At 59.7% G+C, this 17,405-nt stretch overlaps 1 protein-coding gene across 1 annotated transcript in view; it reads left to right on the top strand.

Moving 5' to 3' along the window:
* The first annotated feature begins 257 nt into the window (after positions 1-257).
* LOC102749975 (sodium/potassium-transporting ATPase subunit alpha-2) overlaps positions 258-17,405 on the top strand; it is a 19,964-nt gene continuing 2,816 nt past the window's right edge. Inside the window, exons 1-16 of the mRNA XM_081823220.1 lie at positions 258-395; positions 4,908-5,012; positions 5,194-5,253; positions 6,574-6,777; positions 7,267-7,380; positions 7,639-7,773; positions 8,447-8,564; positions 10,333-10,601; positions 11,445-11,643; positions 11,748-11,857; positions 12,003-12,137; positions 12,777-12,966; positions 13,091-13,266; positions 16,514-16,650; positions 17,117-17,267; positions 17,354-17,400. Of these exons, the coding sequence (XP_081679346.1) occupies positions 384-395; positions 4,908-5,012; positions 5,194-5,253; positions 6,574-6,777; positions 7,267-7,380; positions 7,639-7,773; positions 8,447-8,564; positions 10,333-10,601; positions 11,445-11,643; positions 11,748-11,857; positions 12,003-12,137; positions 12,777-12,966; positions 13,091-13,266; positions 16,514-16,650; positions 17,117-17,267; positions 17,354-17,400 (2,162 nt within the window). The 5' untranslated portion in view covers positions 258-383. The remainder of the gene's footprint in view (positions 396-4,907; positions 5,013-5,193; positions 5,254-6,573; positions 6,778-7,266; positions 7,381-7,638; positions 7,774-8,446; positions 8,565-10,332; positions 10,602-11,444; positions 11,644-11,747; positions 11,858-12,002; positions 12,138-12,776; positions 12,967-13,090; positions 13,267-16,513; positions 16,651-17,116; positions 17,268-17,353; positions 17,401-17,405) is intronic.

The raw sequence follows: 17,405 nt of genomic DNA, 5'->3' as shown, positions 1-17,405 counted from the left end.
CAGCCTGTCCCCAAGGGGCACAGTTCCAGCCCCAGCCTTGCTGCTCGCCTCTCTTAGTCGTGGCCGCCAGGGGCCAGGGGAGGATGGGGGGAGCCGAGGGGAACACACAGCAGGACAAATGGACTGTCCATGGTCCACCCGCCTGTTGCTTAACGGGCGGGAGGGGAGGAGTCCTCAGGGATCCTGTTTCAACAAACGTTTCTTTCCCGAGGAGGGGAAGGCGGGGGGAGAGGGGGAGAGGGACCTATTTAAAGCTACCCTGTTGCTTGCTGCCGGCTCTGTCTGTTTGCTGGGGTCTCTGGCCATCCCAGACCAGAGGTGTGGGCTGGGGATCCTCCCGGTGGCCTGTCCAGTCCAGGTTCCCTCAGCCACCCTGCCCCAAGATGGGCCGTGGGGTGAGTATCCCAAAGAGAGGGGTCACTCTGTAGGGAGGAGGAGGGCTCTTTGGAGGGTGAGGGAGGCTGGGGGAGAGAAGGATGGGGTGGGGAGGGAGGGGCAGACAGAAGCCAGGCTATGGGGCAGCGTGAACTTGGACTGATAGTCTCCCAGCTACAAACGCTTGCTCGGTCCACAGGTCCACGGCACTCAGGTGCCCACAGGCACTCTGCTTCCCCACTCCCCAGGACGAGCCCCACAGCCCTCCACCCTACCCTGCATCTCTATCCCTGTGTCTCCCACATCCTAGACAGACCCTCCCTCACCGCACCTCCGAGCGTGCCAGCTGAAGGGGGCTTGGCACTGTTAATGCTCCCCGCCTGTGCCACCCCCCCGAAAAATCCATTCCTGCGGCAGTCCCAGCCCGAGAAGATGGGGGTCCAGTTTAAGGTTGGAGGGGCCACGGGGCATGGCTCCCAAGTCGCCAAGCAGTTCTGACACCAGCTTTCGGGTCCCTGAGTGCCGGCAGCCGGGAGGGCTGTGGGGCAGAAGAGCAATGTGCCCCCCCAGCCCCAGCCCAGCGCCTCTCCCGATGCCCTGGAGGCACCGCCGTCCTCCGTGGCCCTGGGCTGTGAGCACTTTCCCAGAGGCTGGTGAGAGCTGTCTGCACCCCCTCAGGCTGCCCCTGCCCGGGCATTCTGCAGCCCTGGGAATGCCAAGGGGAAGATTAACAACCGTGGATTGGGGGGGTGGGGAGGGGAGGGCAGGGACAGGCTCCGAATTCTTGGAAATGAAATGTCCATATGGAGAAAAGTCACCCAAGCCCTTACACACTGCGCCTGGTTGCTTTCCTTTTGTGGAATGCTGGCTGAGGCAAAGGGTCTGGGGAGCGCCGGGAGGGTGCTGCGGAAAGGGGTGCCTGTGGGGAGCTGTGGGGGAGCTTCTGGGCCCAGGAAGGGGTCAGGCAGGGACGTGTTATTGCACTGTGTTTAGCAGCTGGGAAAACTCCGAGCTTGGACACCAGGGTTCTGCGCTGTGGCAGAAGCTATAAATAGGACCGGTGTGTGTGTGTGTGTGTGTGTGTGTGTGTTTGTGTGTGTGTGTGCGCGTGCGCTCATGTGCCTGCAACACACGTGTTCTCCACAGGCCGGAGCCGATACAGATGCTCCTGGGTGAGCGCCTGGGTGTGCCTGGGCAGGCACATCTGGGAGCATCCAGGCCCTCCAGCATGGGGGAGACAGATGTCCCTGCGTGTGGGTGAGTGAGGTCTGCGTGTGGGCTTCACGAAGGAAGAAGTCCACCCCTGGGAAGACAGACCATCTTAGGGCCCTCAGCTGAACGCTGGCATCTCTTGTTCTGCTGTGCGGGACTCAGAGGAGAGGCCAGGCTGCCCTCCACCAGCCCCCACCCCGAGTGCCGAGAACCAGGGGTCCTGCTCCACCTCAGAATCGGGGAGGCCCAGCTCACGAGGTCCTGCTTGGGAAGCAATTTGACCTTTACTTCTTTGAGGGACCCCAGCTGCCTGGGTCTCCTCTTCTCCCCCCAGCAGCCCCGAAGCCCCCTGACCCCCACCCCAGTGGCTGTGTGCAAGCAACGCAGGTTAGGGAGCGGATCTGGTTCTGCTTGGATGGAGAGGCTGGGGGAAATTGGGGGTCTTAGGGTCGGAGCTTGGAGTTCGACCTACCAGGAGAGCCCTGGAAAGGGAAAGCACCCCCCCGCTGCACCCCTGCGAGGGTTCATTCCATCTCTGTCTCTTTCCCCTACATCTGCACTACAAAGCTCGGCCCAACTGTCACCCTGCACCCTGTGGCCGCGAAGGGCAGCGTGGGAGCTGGGGGAAGGGACGGCTCTGGTGGGAGGGAGCCCAACCCGCTCCAGCTGCCACCACGAGGCTGTGGTGGGGGGAGCGTGGCTGATTTCCAGCTGCCCCCCCCCCCGCCCCGTTCCCAGCCTCTGGCTCTCTCAGAAAGAACTCTCTGTTCTCCTTCAGCATTCAAGACCCGGAGAGGGGGACTCGTGGTTGAGGGGGGGGCCGTGGAGGGGGGGGTCCTTGCTTCCTCTCTTTCTTTCTTGCCTGGGCAGCCCGCTCGCCCCAAATCTCCGCAGGCTCCTGGCTGCAGAGCCTGAGATCCTTGCCAGGACAAGAGGGGGAAGGGGCAGTGTGTCCCGAGCTCTGCGCCTGCCTTGGGGAGAACAGGGTGGGTGCTCAGGGGAAGGGATGCTGTGTGGAGCTGCTCAGTCGGCCACGGTGCAACCTTCCCCAAGCACACGGGCTGGCGATTTGGTTCTAATTTTCACAAACTTTAGTTCATGTCGAATGTACAGAAATTCTCTGGGCTCTGCTCCTCTGCCCCAGCCCCAGCCGCCCCCCGCCTTTGTATGCCCAGGCCCCGTTCCTGCCCCTGAAGCTCTGGAGGGTCACCTTGGAGCCGGTCTGGCCTGATTTCTTGCCGCTGGTCCCTTTGGGGCTTTTCATCCGTTCCGCAGTTCTGTTCCACCAACGAGAGACTTGGTGAACCCAAAGCATTTCAATCTATCCGATTAAAGGAGCCTTCTTAGGTCTCCTGGCCGGGGGGAGACGGAGACCTTCCCGTGAGCCCTCCTCCATTCCTTCAGTTGGGCTACTTCAGTCTCCCCAAGATGATCAGCCTTCAGGAAGCCAAAGGTATACTTGATTCGTGGGTGCTCCCTAGGGAACAAATGCAAGGTTTAGTGTCTAGGGGACAACGGTGTCCAACCCTCACTGAGTCCCCCGCCCTGTTCCCGATCTCACTGGTCAGACCTCTCCAGGTGCTGGACTCATGATCTCGTAAGATGAGGGCAACTGCCACATTCCTGGGATTGCGCCTGACTCTTTGATGGGAAAAAAATGCGTTATCCCAGAGCACAGATTTCTCTGGCAGTGAAAGCACTTTGGATGGTGTCATAATAGGTACGAGCCAGTATGCGTGTGTTTGTCCAAACCCGTGGAGTGGACACCACCACGAGGGAGCCCTTATGGCAACTATGGACTTCGGGTGATAATGATGCATCAGTGTCGGTTCATGATTGCAACCAACGCACCACTCTGGAGGGGATGTTGACAGTGGGATTGACATATGAGGGCGGGGGGGGGGCGGTATGAGAACTCTGTACTTTCTGCTCAATTTTGCTGTGAGCCTAAAACCGTCTTTAAAAGAAAAGTCTACTTTTAAAAAATGCACACTATCCTGTAAAAAAGGACAAACACGTTGGCTGTAGATCCCATCCAGGTGTCCAGTCTTTTTTTTTTTTTTTTTAAGGTTTATTGATTGATTTTAGGGGGGGAGCGGCAGAGGGAGAGACAGTCTTAAGTAGACTCCATGCTAAGCATGGAGCCCCCCGTGGGGCTCGATCTCACGACCCTGAGATCATGACCTGAGCCGAAACCAAGAGTCTGACACTTAACCGACTGCACCCCCCCGGGCGCCCCCAGGTGTCCAGTCTTCAGGAAAAACTGAATCACACCAAAGTGTGGAGAAGCTGGCTCCTGAAAGCCGCACACGGCCTTAGGGACAGAAATCCAGCCCATCGCTGACAAGGACGCGACGCCCTGAGGGGGTGGGGGGCGGGAGAGGGAGTGAGAAGGCTCTGTCGTGGTCCCCCAGGCCCTCTCCAACCCCTCCTCCCGCAGCACGCCAGCCAGCGGCACCCCCACCCCGTGGAAGGAGGAATTTCCCACCCTGCTCCCCAGAGGTCCCCTGTGGCCCCTGGCAGCCTGGCGGTGGTGAGGAGACCACAGGCTGAGGCGAGGAAGGGAATTGCAGGGCCTCACGAGGCTCCAGGGAAAATGTTCACCTGATTTCACCAGAGGCCCCAGGAATGCCAGGACCTGAGAAGACACACATCTTAGTATTCTCAGAGACATGTCCTTATGTTTTAGACAAATGGGGCCCAGTTGCCTTCTTACCCAGTTGTGCCTTGGGGCCTCAAGTTGTGCAAATTGCCCCTTGCCCGGGAACAGGCAGGCTGGCCAACAAGAAGGGCACCCTGCCCTGCCCTGACCCCTGACTCCCCAGAGACCCTTCCTCCCCCAGATTCCCAGCTGTCTCTACTCCTCTCTAAGTGGCCACGGTTTGGGGACAAAGCCATTCCTACAGGTGCTTCTACTTCAAGCCGGCCCCCAACCCTGGCCCCACCGCCCTCCAGAATTCTAAATAGTGTAGGATGGTGGTTTTTGAAGTTTTTGTTCTGTTTAGTATTTAGCGGCAGGGTTTTCTCAACAAGCAAAATCTTAGCAGAAGCCCAACCGTAAATAGCCAAGAGTAGGGTCCTGAACCTGAGCCCCTTGGCCTTCCCTGACATTCCAACGTAGAGCCCGTGGCCCTGCGACTAGTTTGCAAACAGGGCGTGGAGTCCCCTCCGCCCTCCACCCTCTCCTCCCCTGGGACCATCACTGCCTTTGCATCCACCACCCCCAGCGCAGCGCCTGCCTTCCTGGCCTGTCCGTGGGAATAGAGGCTCCAGTCTCCAGCCTCCCTGACTCTCGGGGTTCTCCCTTCCCACCCTCGCAGGCCGGCCGTGAGTACTCGCCTGCAGCCACCACTGCAGAGAATGGGGGCGGCAAGAAGAAGCAGAAGGAGAAGGAACTGGATGAGCTGAAGAAGGAGGTGGCCATGGTGAGGGACACAGCCTGCCCAGCGGCTCATGGAAACGGGGTCCCCACAGCCCAGCACACTCGGAGAAGCCAGGCCGCCGCTCCTGTGCCCCTTGCCTCAGCCCATGCCCCTCGGCCCTCACACGCGTTCTAGAGGCAGCGCCCAGCCTCCCACCCCGGAGTAACTCGACTTCCCTCCCCAGGACGACCACAAGCTGTCCTTGGATGAGCTGGGCCGCAAATACCAAGTGGACCTATCCAAGGTGAGTGGAGGAGCCGTCAGGGAGGGTGCCTAAGACCTGAGAGAGCCCACGCAGCGCCTGGGTGGACAATCCCGCCCTCTGCACCCGTGAGGAAACTGAGGCTCCCAGACGCGCGACTAGCTGGGGCAGAGCCAGGACTAGAACCCAGATCCCCTGCTTCCTAGATGATAACTCTTCCTGGGGGGCCTCCAGGCAGAGCTTTTCTCCTGCCCCAGGCAGCTCCAGGGATACACATCCCAGGGAAGTGACACCTGCAAGACGGTGAGGTAACCCCCCCGCTCTCACGGTAGCCCCACTGTGCGCGCTATGCGGTGATGGGTGCTTTACGTGCACTTCCTGACCCTCACGAGACCTGCGACGTGGCTGTCATACACCTGTCCGTCACAGCAGGGAGCCTCGGCGAGGCGGACGAGCTTCCCAACGTCACAGAAATAAATAGGAAGTGGCACAGTCAGGTTACCAAGCCCATCGCTTCGAAAAATAAAGCAGCACCAAGCAAAACCGTAGTGGGTGCACGCCTCCTCCTGCAGGCCCTCCCTGACTTCCCTTTTGAAATTCCTCTGCCCCCCATTCCTTCACCGTACTCTACTTTTCTTAGTGATCTGGCAGTGACATCTACGTTTTGTGTGTCACATCACCGGGTCATAAGCTCCAGGAGGCGCGGACTTCGTGGGTCTTGTCCTCCTCTGGATCCCTAGAGCTGGGAACAGAGCCCAGCATGTAATAGGCATTCGATACACATTTATTAAATAAATGAGTGCACAGACAGAAAGATAATTAAGTGACCTCTGCCCTCGAGGAGCTCCAAGTCTAGAAAAGAACGTGGTCCCGCATCCCCAGGCGCCACGCGGACTGTAGCTCTACCACCAGGTGTGGGCTCCGCGGGGACATCTGAACCACGCCCAGGCCAGGCTCTCTGGGGAAGGTGACAGACGGTTACCAAAGCTGTGAGACACTGAAGGTCCATCGTGGTGGCCTCTTCTTGAATTCTTGCTGAAAAGAGGAATGTCTTTCCAGGGAGCCTTATCCAGGCTGCCACTGGGGGAGATCCTGTGGTCCTAACCCACAGGGGTCTCAACCCAAGGACGACCACAGGTGGGGTCACACTGTGCATCTTCCTCAGCCTTCAAGGCCCCCAACACCCGTGGCAAATGCCACCTCCTCTGTGTGGTCTCTCCCGATGGTCCCCCTACCCCTTCCTACCAGGTGGGGTTTTTCTCTCCACATGGACATTGTTCCCCTGCCAAGGAGCTGGTGGGAAGCAGTGAGGAGCGGACGGCTCCGGAGACGCGCTCACGCTCCTCTCCCCGCCTCTCTCAGGGCCTCACCAACCAGCGGGCCCAGGACATTCTGGCTCGGGATGGGCCCAATGCCCTCACCCCGCCCCCGACAACCCCTGAGTGGGTCAAGTTCTGTCGCCAGCTTTTCGGGGGCTTCTCCATCCTGCTGTGGATCGGGGCCATCCTCTGCTTCCTGGCCTACGGCATCCAGGCTGCCATGGAGGATGAACCATCCAACGACAACGTGAGCAGGCGTGCCTGAGCCCTGCACCGGCCCGCCACTCTGTCCTCCAACCCCGGATCCCAGTACAGTGGGGGCAGGGGGCAGGAGCCTCCCGTCACAGCCCCACAGGCCCCTCTGCTCTTTAGGCTGTGAAGGGACGAGGCTCCTCTGTATATCTATGAACACCTCCCAACACGCACGCACACACACACACACACACACACACACACTCCCGAATGAGACAGACCCTCCCTGTCCCTTCACACCTAAGTGGGCTTGTCTGGATCTGTGGGGCTTCACGCTCTACAGAAGCCCTAGTCCTGGGAACTCCCTGCGATTTCCCCTGCCCCTTCCCTTTCTCAGGAGACTGAGGGGGAGGTTGGGGAGAAGGGCTCTCCTCTGCCACTGTCACCCCCAGTCCCAGACAAAGTCCCCGAAGGCCGTCTGAGGGGCAGCCGCCCCTCCAAGGTTGGGAGAAGAGCAGGTGCCTCAACCCTTTCTCCTTCCCAGCTCTATCTGGGCGTAGTGCTGGCAGCTGTGGTCATCGTCACCGGCTGCTTCTCCTACTATCAGGAGGCCAAGAGCTCCAAGATCATGGATTCCTTCAAGAACATGGTGCCTCAGGTAGACAGCCGGGTGGGGCTCCGGGCCGGGGCACAAGGCTTCTGGGGGAGCCCAGCTCCTTCTCCTGAGCTCCTTGTGCTCTGAGATGGAGGCGTGGGCAGAAACGACCCTCCCGCTCTCCACGCCGGGACCTAGTTGTATTGCCTGGGGTGCACGGGGTCCCCCTGGAGCGTTGGGAGAGGTGGGAGGCCAGCCGCGGAGGAAGGTGGCAAAAGGACGAGTCCTTCACGAAATGCCCGCCCCCCTCCCACCCCCCAGCAAGCCCTTGTGGTGCGGGAAGGAGAGAAGATGCAGATCAACGCAGAGGAGGTGGTGGTGGGAGATCTGGTGGAGGTGAAGGGAGGGGACCGCGTGCCAGCAGACCTCCGGATCATCTCTTCTCATGGCTGCAAGGTGAGTGGGCCATGCCAGAGCAGCCGGCCGGCCCTACAGAGCTGGGAGGGGCCCAGTGAGAGGGGGGACGTTTGGGAGGCCCAGGTCCAGTATCAATGCCTGCCCCCACACCGCCCCGCCCAACCTCGTCTCCCATGTGGTGTTTATGGATCGCCCCCTCGTGTCTGTGTGCTGGGCGTGCCCTGTGGCCCGGGACGTCTCTGAGAGCCACTTCACGGCAATCGGTAGTGGGTGTCACCATGTGTCGGATGCCCGTCATGCATCCACATAGCTGTCTGATGTCATTGTGCGGTGCTGTCATGCGTGGTCACCGATGGCACCATGAGCAGCCCGAGACGGCACCGTTTACTTAGGCTCTCGGGTTAGAGGCATCCCCCCACCCCCGGGGTTGTATAATGCTGAGATGCCCCTTACATTCCCCGTTTTACAGATGAGCAAATGGTGGTTGCGTCGGTTAAGTAACCGGCCCAAGGTCACGTAAGAAGTCGGTGAGAGCCAGGATGCCAAACTAGAACAGGGACAATAGCTGCGTAATGCTATAAATGCGTGATGAGCACAAGTGTAATTTTGTCCCTCATGTCATGGAGGTGGAGTGTGGTTGGAGCCGGGGCACAACTGTGTGTGCACCCATGTGACTGCCCATCTGGTGACCACACACCTGCTTCCTCCTCAGGTGGATAACTCATCCCTAACGGGCGAGTCAGAGCCCCAGACCCGCTCCCCCGAGTTCACCCATGAGAACCCCCTGGAGACCCGCAACATCTGCTTCTTCTCTACCAACTGTGTGGAAGGTGAGAAGTTGGCCGGTTGGGAGCTCCCCACCCCAGCCCTGACTGAAGGAAGAGTCTAAATCCTGAACCCCCAGACAGGCCTGGGGGCTGTGGTTGTGCTAACTTGGGAGGGGACTGAGGGACCAGGGGGCCCTGAATACTACTGGCTGGGGTGGCCTGACTCTGCGGAAGTTACCTCCCCACAGGGAGATCTATTTTCTGTCTACGCTGAGACTGAGCAGATCCCAAAGCCTTCGGACCCTGGGCCAAGACCTCCATACACACACACGCACAAACACAATGCACAAAACACACAACACATAGGCACACAGACACAAACACACACACTAGACAACACGTACATGCGTTTTGACTCCTAGGAGTCCCTGGTTTGACTGGTTCCTCCCATGTCTTCTGATTCTGGGACTAGCTGCTTCCCTGTCCCACCCTTGCTTTGACCAGTGACCAGGCTGGGGAGGCTCAGGCCAGGTGAACACGGGGGCCCCCCCTTCAGACTGCCCAGTGCACTCCATCTCTGTTCTGGGTTCTGGAGATGAGCGAGGGCCATCAAGAGCTCCCCAAGCTGCCACCATGTAAGCACAGGATACCAAGCCCACCCGAAATCCGTGCCCTCTGTGGCCGGGCCTCCTCGGGAGGGGCCGACAGAGAGAGCTGGTGGGGAGAGAGGTCTGGCTAAACCTCGGGCCTGGGACTGGGGCCAGAGGAGGCCACGTGCCCCACCTCCACGACTTTCCCTTCCCGATGCCCATTTCTCCTCGGCGTATTATGTCTCTGTGAGCATTTTTTTTAAAGGTTTATTTATTTATTTTAGAGAGAAAGCGCATGTGGGGAGGGAAGGGCCAGAGGGAGAGAGGGAGAGAGAGAATCTCAAGTAGACTCCACACTGAGCGTGGAGCCGGCCACGGGGCTCGATCCCACGACCCAAAGATCATGACCTGAGTGGAAATCAAGAGTCAGACGCTTAACCGACTGAGCCACCCAGGCGCCCCTCACCCAGGTGTCCCTCTCCTCTAGCAAGTTGGAGTTACAATGAAAATCACCACACATTAGATATCTTAAATTTGTAATGTACTGAGATTCTGAAATTTGCTCTACATTTCCCACAATTGGTAAAAACGCCTAGTAAAATACTCACATTGCATTCTCTGAAATTGGCTTTGGAGAAAGGAGAAGCAGTGAATAGAACGGACATTTGTTGGGCAGTTAATACGCGCCAGGAGCCAATGTGCCACAGCCCTCCCTCATTTCCCGATGAAAGCCGTCCTAGGCAGGAATCCAAACAAGGGTACAAACCCAGGTTTTCCTGGCTCCCCGACCCGTGCTCTTTCCCCCATCCCACACCCCGCCCCCACCGCCCCGAGTGTCTACATAAGGCTCGGCAATTGCCTGGCTTCTTCTGAGGAGTCTCCAGGCCCAACGCTGAGAAAGAAAATCTTAAGACCACATGGAAAATCCGTAACATCAGATGCTTTGGATCCTAACAAGCAGCAGACGGATTTTACTGAGCTCCTCAGGCAGTACTTGGATTTCACTGCCTGCATCTCCTCGATTTGAATTCCGAGTTTATTTGCAAGGTCTCTCCTCGGGCCCAAGTGTGAGGGGGGACGAGTTGTGGTTGCCCAAGTCCGGGCCTGGAGGTCTGTCCAGGGGGAGCCCTCCGTGGCAGGTCCAGTCTCGGGAGGGTGGCCCGCAGGACCCCAGTCTGAGGCCCATCTACCCCGCGGTGGTTTTCCTCTTCCGAGCAGCCGGGCTCCCCTCTGTGTTGCAGGCACGGCCAGGGGCATCGTGATCGCCACAGGTGACCGGACGGTGATGGGCCGCATTGCCACCCTGGCCTCGGGCCTGGAGGTGGGGCGGACGCCCATCGCCATGGAGATCGAGCACTTCATCCAGCTGATCACAGGCGTGGCCGTGTTCCTGGGGGTCTCTTTCTTCGTGCTCTCCCTCATCCTGGGCTACAGCTGGCTGGAGGCTGTCATCTTCCTCATCGGTATCATCGTGGCCAATGTGCCCGAGGGGCTGCTGGCCACCGTCACCGTGAGTGGCTCAGGCCGAGGGGCCACCGGGGGACGTCTTGCTACCCTTTCCTCAAAGGCAGTCGAGCCTTATTGTATCTCAGCAGTTTGTTCCCTTCAAGCCCCTACAATCTCCTGTCACATTCTCGTTTACTATACGGCTCTGAGTTTGAGCCTGGAAGTCTCAGGTAGGGCCACGCTTCAGCACGGGGTTTCTTTGCCCGAGCTCGCCCCAAGCACCCTTCTCACCCCCCACGCACGGTCCACTGCGGTCTGCAGCTCATCCCGGCCAACCTTGCTGCAAAGCCTCCCTCAAAGGTCACCGATGACTAACTGGCAAACCCAGTGACCTTTTCTCAGCTCCCCTCCGTAACTCTGCTGCAGAAACGGATACAGCTGTCCACCCTGCTAGAATTCTCTCCTCTGTCAATTACTGTGACATGTCACTATTCTGGTTCTCCTCTGCTCCTGTCCCCTGCAAGGTCTCCTCCTCCTCCCCCGACCCCGATTCACAGGCCTCGCGCTCTGCTCCCCCCCCCCATCCCCTGGAGTGAGCCCATCTCCCCCCAGTCTCATGCCCGGTCTAAGAGAGAGACTGGCACAGCCCTCCGCCCAGCTCTTTGCTGGCCCGCTCTGGAGCTCTGGCCATGTATCTTCAAGTCCCTGTTGGACTTGTCACCTGAATACACACCCATGATCTCAGTTCAGCTTGTCTGAAATCGAACACATTCACTGCCCACACGTAGGTCCCACTCGGTGTTTGCGGACTGGAATCGAGGAAGGCGGGGCAGAGCCCTGGTCCGGGGTGAGGTCACGGCACCTCCGGCTCCAGGCTTAGCCCTTCTTCCTCCCCTCTCTCTCCCAGGTGTGTCTGACCCTGACCGCCAAGCGCATGGCGCGGAAGAACTGCCTGGTGAAGAATCTGGAGGCGGTGGAGACGCTGGGCTCCACCTCTACCATCTGCTCCGACAAGACGGGCACCCTCACCCAGAACCGCATGACCGTCGCCCACATGTGGTTCGACAACCAGATCCACGAAGCTGACACCACGGAAGATCAGTCTGGTGACTGGGCACTCCAAGGGGGCCCTGGCGGGACGGGGAGGGTGGGAGTGGACAGGGGCTCTAACGGGGAGCCGCGCTCCTGGTTCTCCCCCACTGCCTCCCAGGGGCCACTTTCGACAAACGGTCTCCCACGTGGACGGCCCTGTCTCGGATCGCCGGTCTCTGCAACCGTGCTGTCTTCAAGGCCGGGCAGGAGAACATCTCTGTGTCTAAGGTAGGCGGTCAGTGGCGCCTCCGTGGCCTGCCCACCTTGCCGGGGCCCAGCTCCACCTCTCGCAGCCTCGGGGGCTTCGGGGCCCCCCTCCCTCAGTCCTCCACCCCCCCGCCGGCCCTCGTGACACTGAATTCTCCTCTGGCAGCGGGACACGGCCGGCGACGCCTCTGAGTCAGCTCTGCTCAAGTGCATCGAGCTGTCCTGCGGCTCCGTGAGGAAGATGAGGGACAGAAACCCCAAGGTGGCGGAGATTCCTTTCAATTCCACCAACAAGTACCAGGTCTGGTTGGGGTGCTGGGACAGGAGCAGGGGAAGGGGCCGAAATGAGGGGGGTGCACAAAACCTAGGAAGAGTGGGGGCATCTGAGGGCCACGCTCCTCGCCCTGCCTCATCCCCCAGGAAAACCGGGGTGACTACGTGTCTGGTTGCAAGGACCCCCCAACTTCCAGACCTCTATTCCTCGCTATACCCCATCACCTTTCAGACTCTGGCCTCAGCCTCCCATCCCTTCCAGCTGTGGGGGTGAACCCCACCTCTGAAATTTCCTTAGGGTATCCCCCAGGCTGCAGGCGTCTGTTCAATGCCCGGAATGCAGTCTCAGCCGCGTCCTGTGTAAACACGCGGAGGCCAGCACGGTGGTGGGGCGCTGGTGAGAGAGCCAGCCAGCCCCTAGTACAGTGCCTGTCTTAACTGACCTTGGTAAATATTGGTGAGGTGGATGAATGTCCTATGGGCAGGTGACTCTCAGGTTACAGGGCTGGGCCTTCGAGGCCCCCACTCCCCTTCACACACACACACACACACACACACACACACACGGTCTCTCCCTCTGTCGGCAGTAGCTGATGGACCGGGGGTTAGTGCATCAGGGGACGTCTCCTTGGCAGGCCCCCTCCGTAACAGCCTGTCTTCTCTCCAGCTGTCCATCCATGAGCGAGAAGACAGCCCCCAGAGCCACGTGCTGGTGATGAAGGGGGCCCCGGAGCGCATCCTGGACCGCTGCTCCACCATCCTGGTGCAGGGCAAGGAGATCCCTCTGGACAAGGAGATGCAAGACGCCTTTCAGAACGCCTACATGGAGCTGGGCGGGCTGGGGGAGCGCGTGCTGGGTGAGAGGCAGGGAGTGGGGCTGAGCAGGGGCTCTGGGCCTCAGCGGCTGCCCCAGGACAGGGACGTTGGGGGCACCCAGGCAGTCCCCATGCTGGGCTCACTCTTCCCTCCTGCCCGCGTCAGGGTTTTGTCAACTGAATCTGCCCTCTGGGAAGTTTCCTCGGGGCTTCAAGTTTGACACGGACGAGCTGAACTTCCCCACGGAGAAGCTCTGCTTCGTGGGGCTCATGTCCATGATCGACCCTCCCCGGGCTGCCGTGCCAGACGCCGTGGGCAAGTGCCGCAGTGCCGGCATCAAGGTATGGGCCTGGCCTCCCCCGCTCTCCCCTCCCCAACGCCCCTCAGCCCCCCATCTCTTCCAGCTGTGGGGGTGTCCTATGGTTGAGGGACAGCGGGGGGCTGTTGCGTTGCAGATGCCCAGGCCCCTTGTGGCCGCCTCCCTCTGCAGGAAAGTTCGGCCCTGCCTGGAGCTCTCGCCTGGTCCCTTTCGGTCGGCGACCAGGCACATCCTCTCCCCGACTCATTCTATTCTGATCTCGAGCCCACCTGGCGCCTGGGTCTTGGAGAGCTGGTTGCCCTACCTTCCCGACCAGTGCCCACTCTCTCTACCACTGGGGGTGGGATGAGCAGCCTCCTGTCCGCGCCCACTCGCTCCCCACACCCCCCCGTCAACGGGCTCCGGTCCTCACCCCACCCCCCAAGCACACCTCTCCGAGGTCCTTGCGTCCACGTGCAGTTGCTCCTCGGGGACAGCTCCTGCCACACTTGTCCTTCACTCTGCAAGTACCTATTGTTTACGGCCTGTGGACCAGACACTGTTCAAGGTGCCCGAGTTCAACAAACAAACGTAAACCCTGTCCATCCTGGAGCCTACGTTCCTGTTTCCAAGACGCCCTCTGCACCAGCCCCTTGCCCCATCTCATGGCCAGGCACGGTGCCGTGGCCGGCTCTTCTTTTCCCAGCATCTCAGCTAATACCACATCAGCTCGAGCTGCCCGCCCACTGAGGGCCAGGGGACACTCAGACGAAGGAGACGTGGTGCCTGGCCTCCGGAGCTCACGGGCTCTCTACGCTCGATCACAGAACCATCTGATAGCTAGGGTCGTGAGCACCTGCTGCGGGCCAGACGCTGTCATAATACAAACAGCCAGTCGTAGGAATCAGGCACTATGCTCACACTTAACCTGTATGAGCTCCTGTAATCTCCACAACAGCCTGATGAGTAAGCACCGGTATCGTCCCTTTTAACAGAAGAGGGAAACTGAGGCACAAAGGTTAACAGGCTCGTAAGTGGTAGAGCCGGGATTTGAACGAAGGCAGCCTGCCATTTCCTAACTATCACACTAAAGCACGTGTGTGGAGACGTGTGGACGTAAGGGATTTCTCAATCCCAATCACCCTGTCGCTGAGGTAGGTGTCATCAACCCCATTTAAAAATAAAACCAGCTGAGACTCAGAATGGGTAAGTCGCTATCCCAAAATAGACCTGCCAGTAAGGGGTGGGTCAGGTATGTGAAGCCTGGCCCGCTGTGTGGAAAGCCGTGCTCCTGCCCAGCAGGCTGCCTCTTGCCATGATCAGAGTCCTTGCGGAGGCCGGCGGACAGTACCCCAGGGATCTCAGAGCAGGGAGCAGTTAATGCTGCCTCAGAGAACTGGACAATGTTTTACCGAGCACGTGATATCTGACCTGGGCCTCGAAGGCCGGAGTGTTTTGTAAGGCAGGGCGAGGAAGACTGTCAAGGTCAGGGACAGTGCGTGTCCTGACGTGGTGAGGCGGCACGTGGGGTGCAGGTGCGTGGGGGGCGGGTGGCTCAGCAACACTGGGGACGGAGACTGGGACGTTGGGCCAGGGCCAGCTGGAAGGGCTTTGCCTAAATGCCTGACTTGGGCTTCATCCTGTGGCTCTCTGGGAGCCAGTTTTCAGGAGGCCACCCGGGTGGAGGAGGGCCTGGATCTGGAGAAGGCCTGGAGGCGAGGAGGCAGGGAGAGAGTCCGTGGGGCACTCGTCCAGGCAAGGACCTGAACCAGGGCGGCGACAGAGGGATGGAGGCGAGGAGTCACGTCTCAGAAACACTTTGAGAACATGGTGACCAAGCTGGACATGGTCAGCGAGGGAGATGCAGAGACAAAGGGACGGAAGGCACAGAGGACAGTGTCGAGCTGGGGGCAGAGGGCAGGCTTGGTGGGGTGATGGGAGCGCATGACGAGCTCAGCTTTGACCTTCAGTTGGAAGCACCTGCTGGACACCCAGGGAGAGACAGCCCAGCTGGCCTAGGCACAGGGCCCAAGACAGAGGGCCAGGACCGGAGAGAGCGAGGCTCGTCAGCACACGAGTGCCATTCAAGACCCGCTAGTGAACCTGGATCAGGGAGGGGGGCCAGGATGAAGCCGGGGCCACCAGTCTTGGGGCAAGTAGAGAGAGAAGAGCCCGGGAATGGGGGGGTCACGTTTACTGAGTGTCCCCCTAGTGCCATTCACTCCTCACGACAACCTTGGAAGGTGGGGCTTGTCCCCTCCTGGGGCCGAGACTCGGTGAAAAGACTTGTCTGAGGTGCTACAGCTGGGGAGGGCCGGTGTTCAAGCTTAGGTCCACCATCCGACTCCTCAGCCGCCCCTTCCACCTGGCGGCCACCTGGAGGAGGCAGGAAAGAGAAGGAATAAGCCGGGAACCGGGAATAATGGAGTCCCTGCAGACCAAGTGGGGCCAGGTTTCAAGGAGGGGCTGGTGGACAGTGCCAAGTATTCAGACGGGTCAAGCAGGATGAGGACTGCAAAGATGCTTTTGTCTTCAATTGGGGGGCCAAGTGGCCTTTGGGGGGCAGGTTCAGTGGCATGGTGGGGCTGGAAGAGAAGGCAGTGGGCCTTGAAGGGGCTTGCTCCTCAGTATCCGTGAGATTTGCCCACAGACCCACACGTGCAAATGCTTCTTCCTCTGCCTCCAATCCACCCCCGCTCATGACAGACAGCCTTGTAACCCACCTCTCAGATGCCAGCCACCCCCCCCCACCCCACCCCACCAAACTCCATCCATTCTGCAAGAATCACCTTCTTCCCACATGGAGAAGGGATGTCAGAGGCAGCGAAACAGGAGGTGGAAGGCTGGGGGGTGGGGGGCCATGTCCCCTTCCTCCCTACTCTGACCGGCTGGATGGCCCGCAGCAACCAGCATGGACACTAAGAAAACGTGTCCTACTCCTGGCTCCGTAACCTTGAGGGAGTTATGGGCCCTTTCTAAGCCTTCGTCCCTCATTGGTAAGTGAGGGGTCTTTCCAGCTCAGAAGCCCCATAGCCCATGAAATCCAATCTCTGAGGATCCTCTTTCAAGAGGCCCCTGTTAATTTGTTACTCATCATGGAGGCTTTCCTCCATGGAAGCAAAGTATCTCTGACTCCCTAAGGACAACTTGTCACCCCCTCAAATACACACACACACACACACACACACACGGTTCCACCATTTTGGCTGGGATCTCTGACTCTGGGAAAGGAATGGATTGGGAGGGGGTGTTAATACTGCTTTTCTTTTCTCTCATCTCCTTGCTACCAGGTGATCATGGTGACCGGGGACCACCCCATCACAGCCAAGGCCATCGCCAAGGGTGTGGGCATTATATCAGAAGGCAACGAGACCGTGGAGGACATTGCAGCCCGGCTCAACATTCCCGTCAGCCAGGTCAACCCCAGGTGAGGCGTCCAGGGGACAGCCCCGTCTCCGATCAACCCGTCCTGTCCCCCAGAATGCTCCAGGGCCCCGGGGGGTGTTTTGGATCGCTCCTCTGGGACCTTCGCAGGCCTTACCCGTGAAACCTCAGCAGCCGGCTCCTCAGTCCTGAGTGTGTCCAGGCCGTGCCCCCAACTCACTGTGCAAACTCAGAGATGTCCCATTACTGTCCTGAGCCACCGTTCTCTCCACTACAAATTTAGGGAAGCATCTACACTGCAGGGTGGCTACGGGGGTGAGGTGTGTGTAAGAAAACTAGCACGTTGCCTAGCAACGACCGTGCTGGGTGAAGATGTCGCCTCACTTCCTCAAAGAGAGAGATGGGACACACAGGCCACGGAGGGAGGGCAAGGAGGACCGCAGCCCCAGGGACCCTGCGGGCCGGCGGGCGGGCGGCGGGGAGTCAGCCCCTCTGCCCCCACCGTCCAGAGAAGCCAAGGCGTGCGTGGTGCACGGCTCCGACCTGAAGGACATGACGGCGGAGCAGCTGGACGAGATCCTCAAGAACCACACGGAGATCGTGTTCGCGCGGACGTCCCCGCAGCAGAAGCTCATCATCGTGGAGGGCTGTCAGAGGCAGGTGAGCGAAGCAGGGCCGGGCCGGCGGGGTGGGCCGGGCGGGGCCTCGACGGGCTTCCTCCCCTGCTCTGGCTGTGCTTCGTCCAGGGGGCCATTGTGGCGGTGACCGGGGACGGCGTGAACGACTCCCCCGCGCTGA

Source organism: Leptonychotes weddellii, chromosome 6 (genome assembly GCF_054177405.1).
Source record: "Leptonychotes weddellii isolate Sample4059 chromosome 6, ASM5417740v2, whole genome shotgun sequence".
Taxonomy (NCBI): domain Eukaryota; kingdom Metazoa; phylum Chordata; class Mammalia; order Carnivora; family Phocidae; genus Leptonychotes; species Leptonychotes weddellii.
This window is presented reverse-complemented; position numbering and strand designations above follow the sequence as displayed.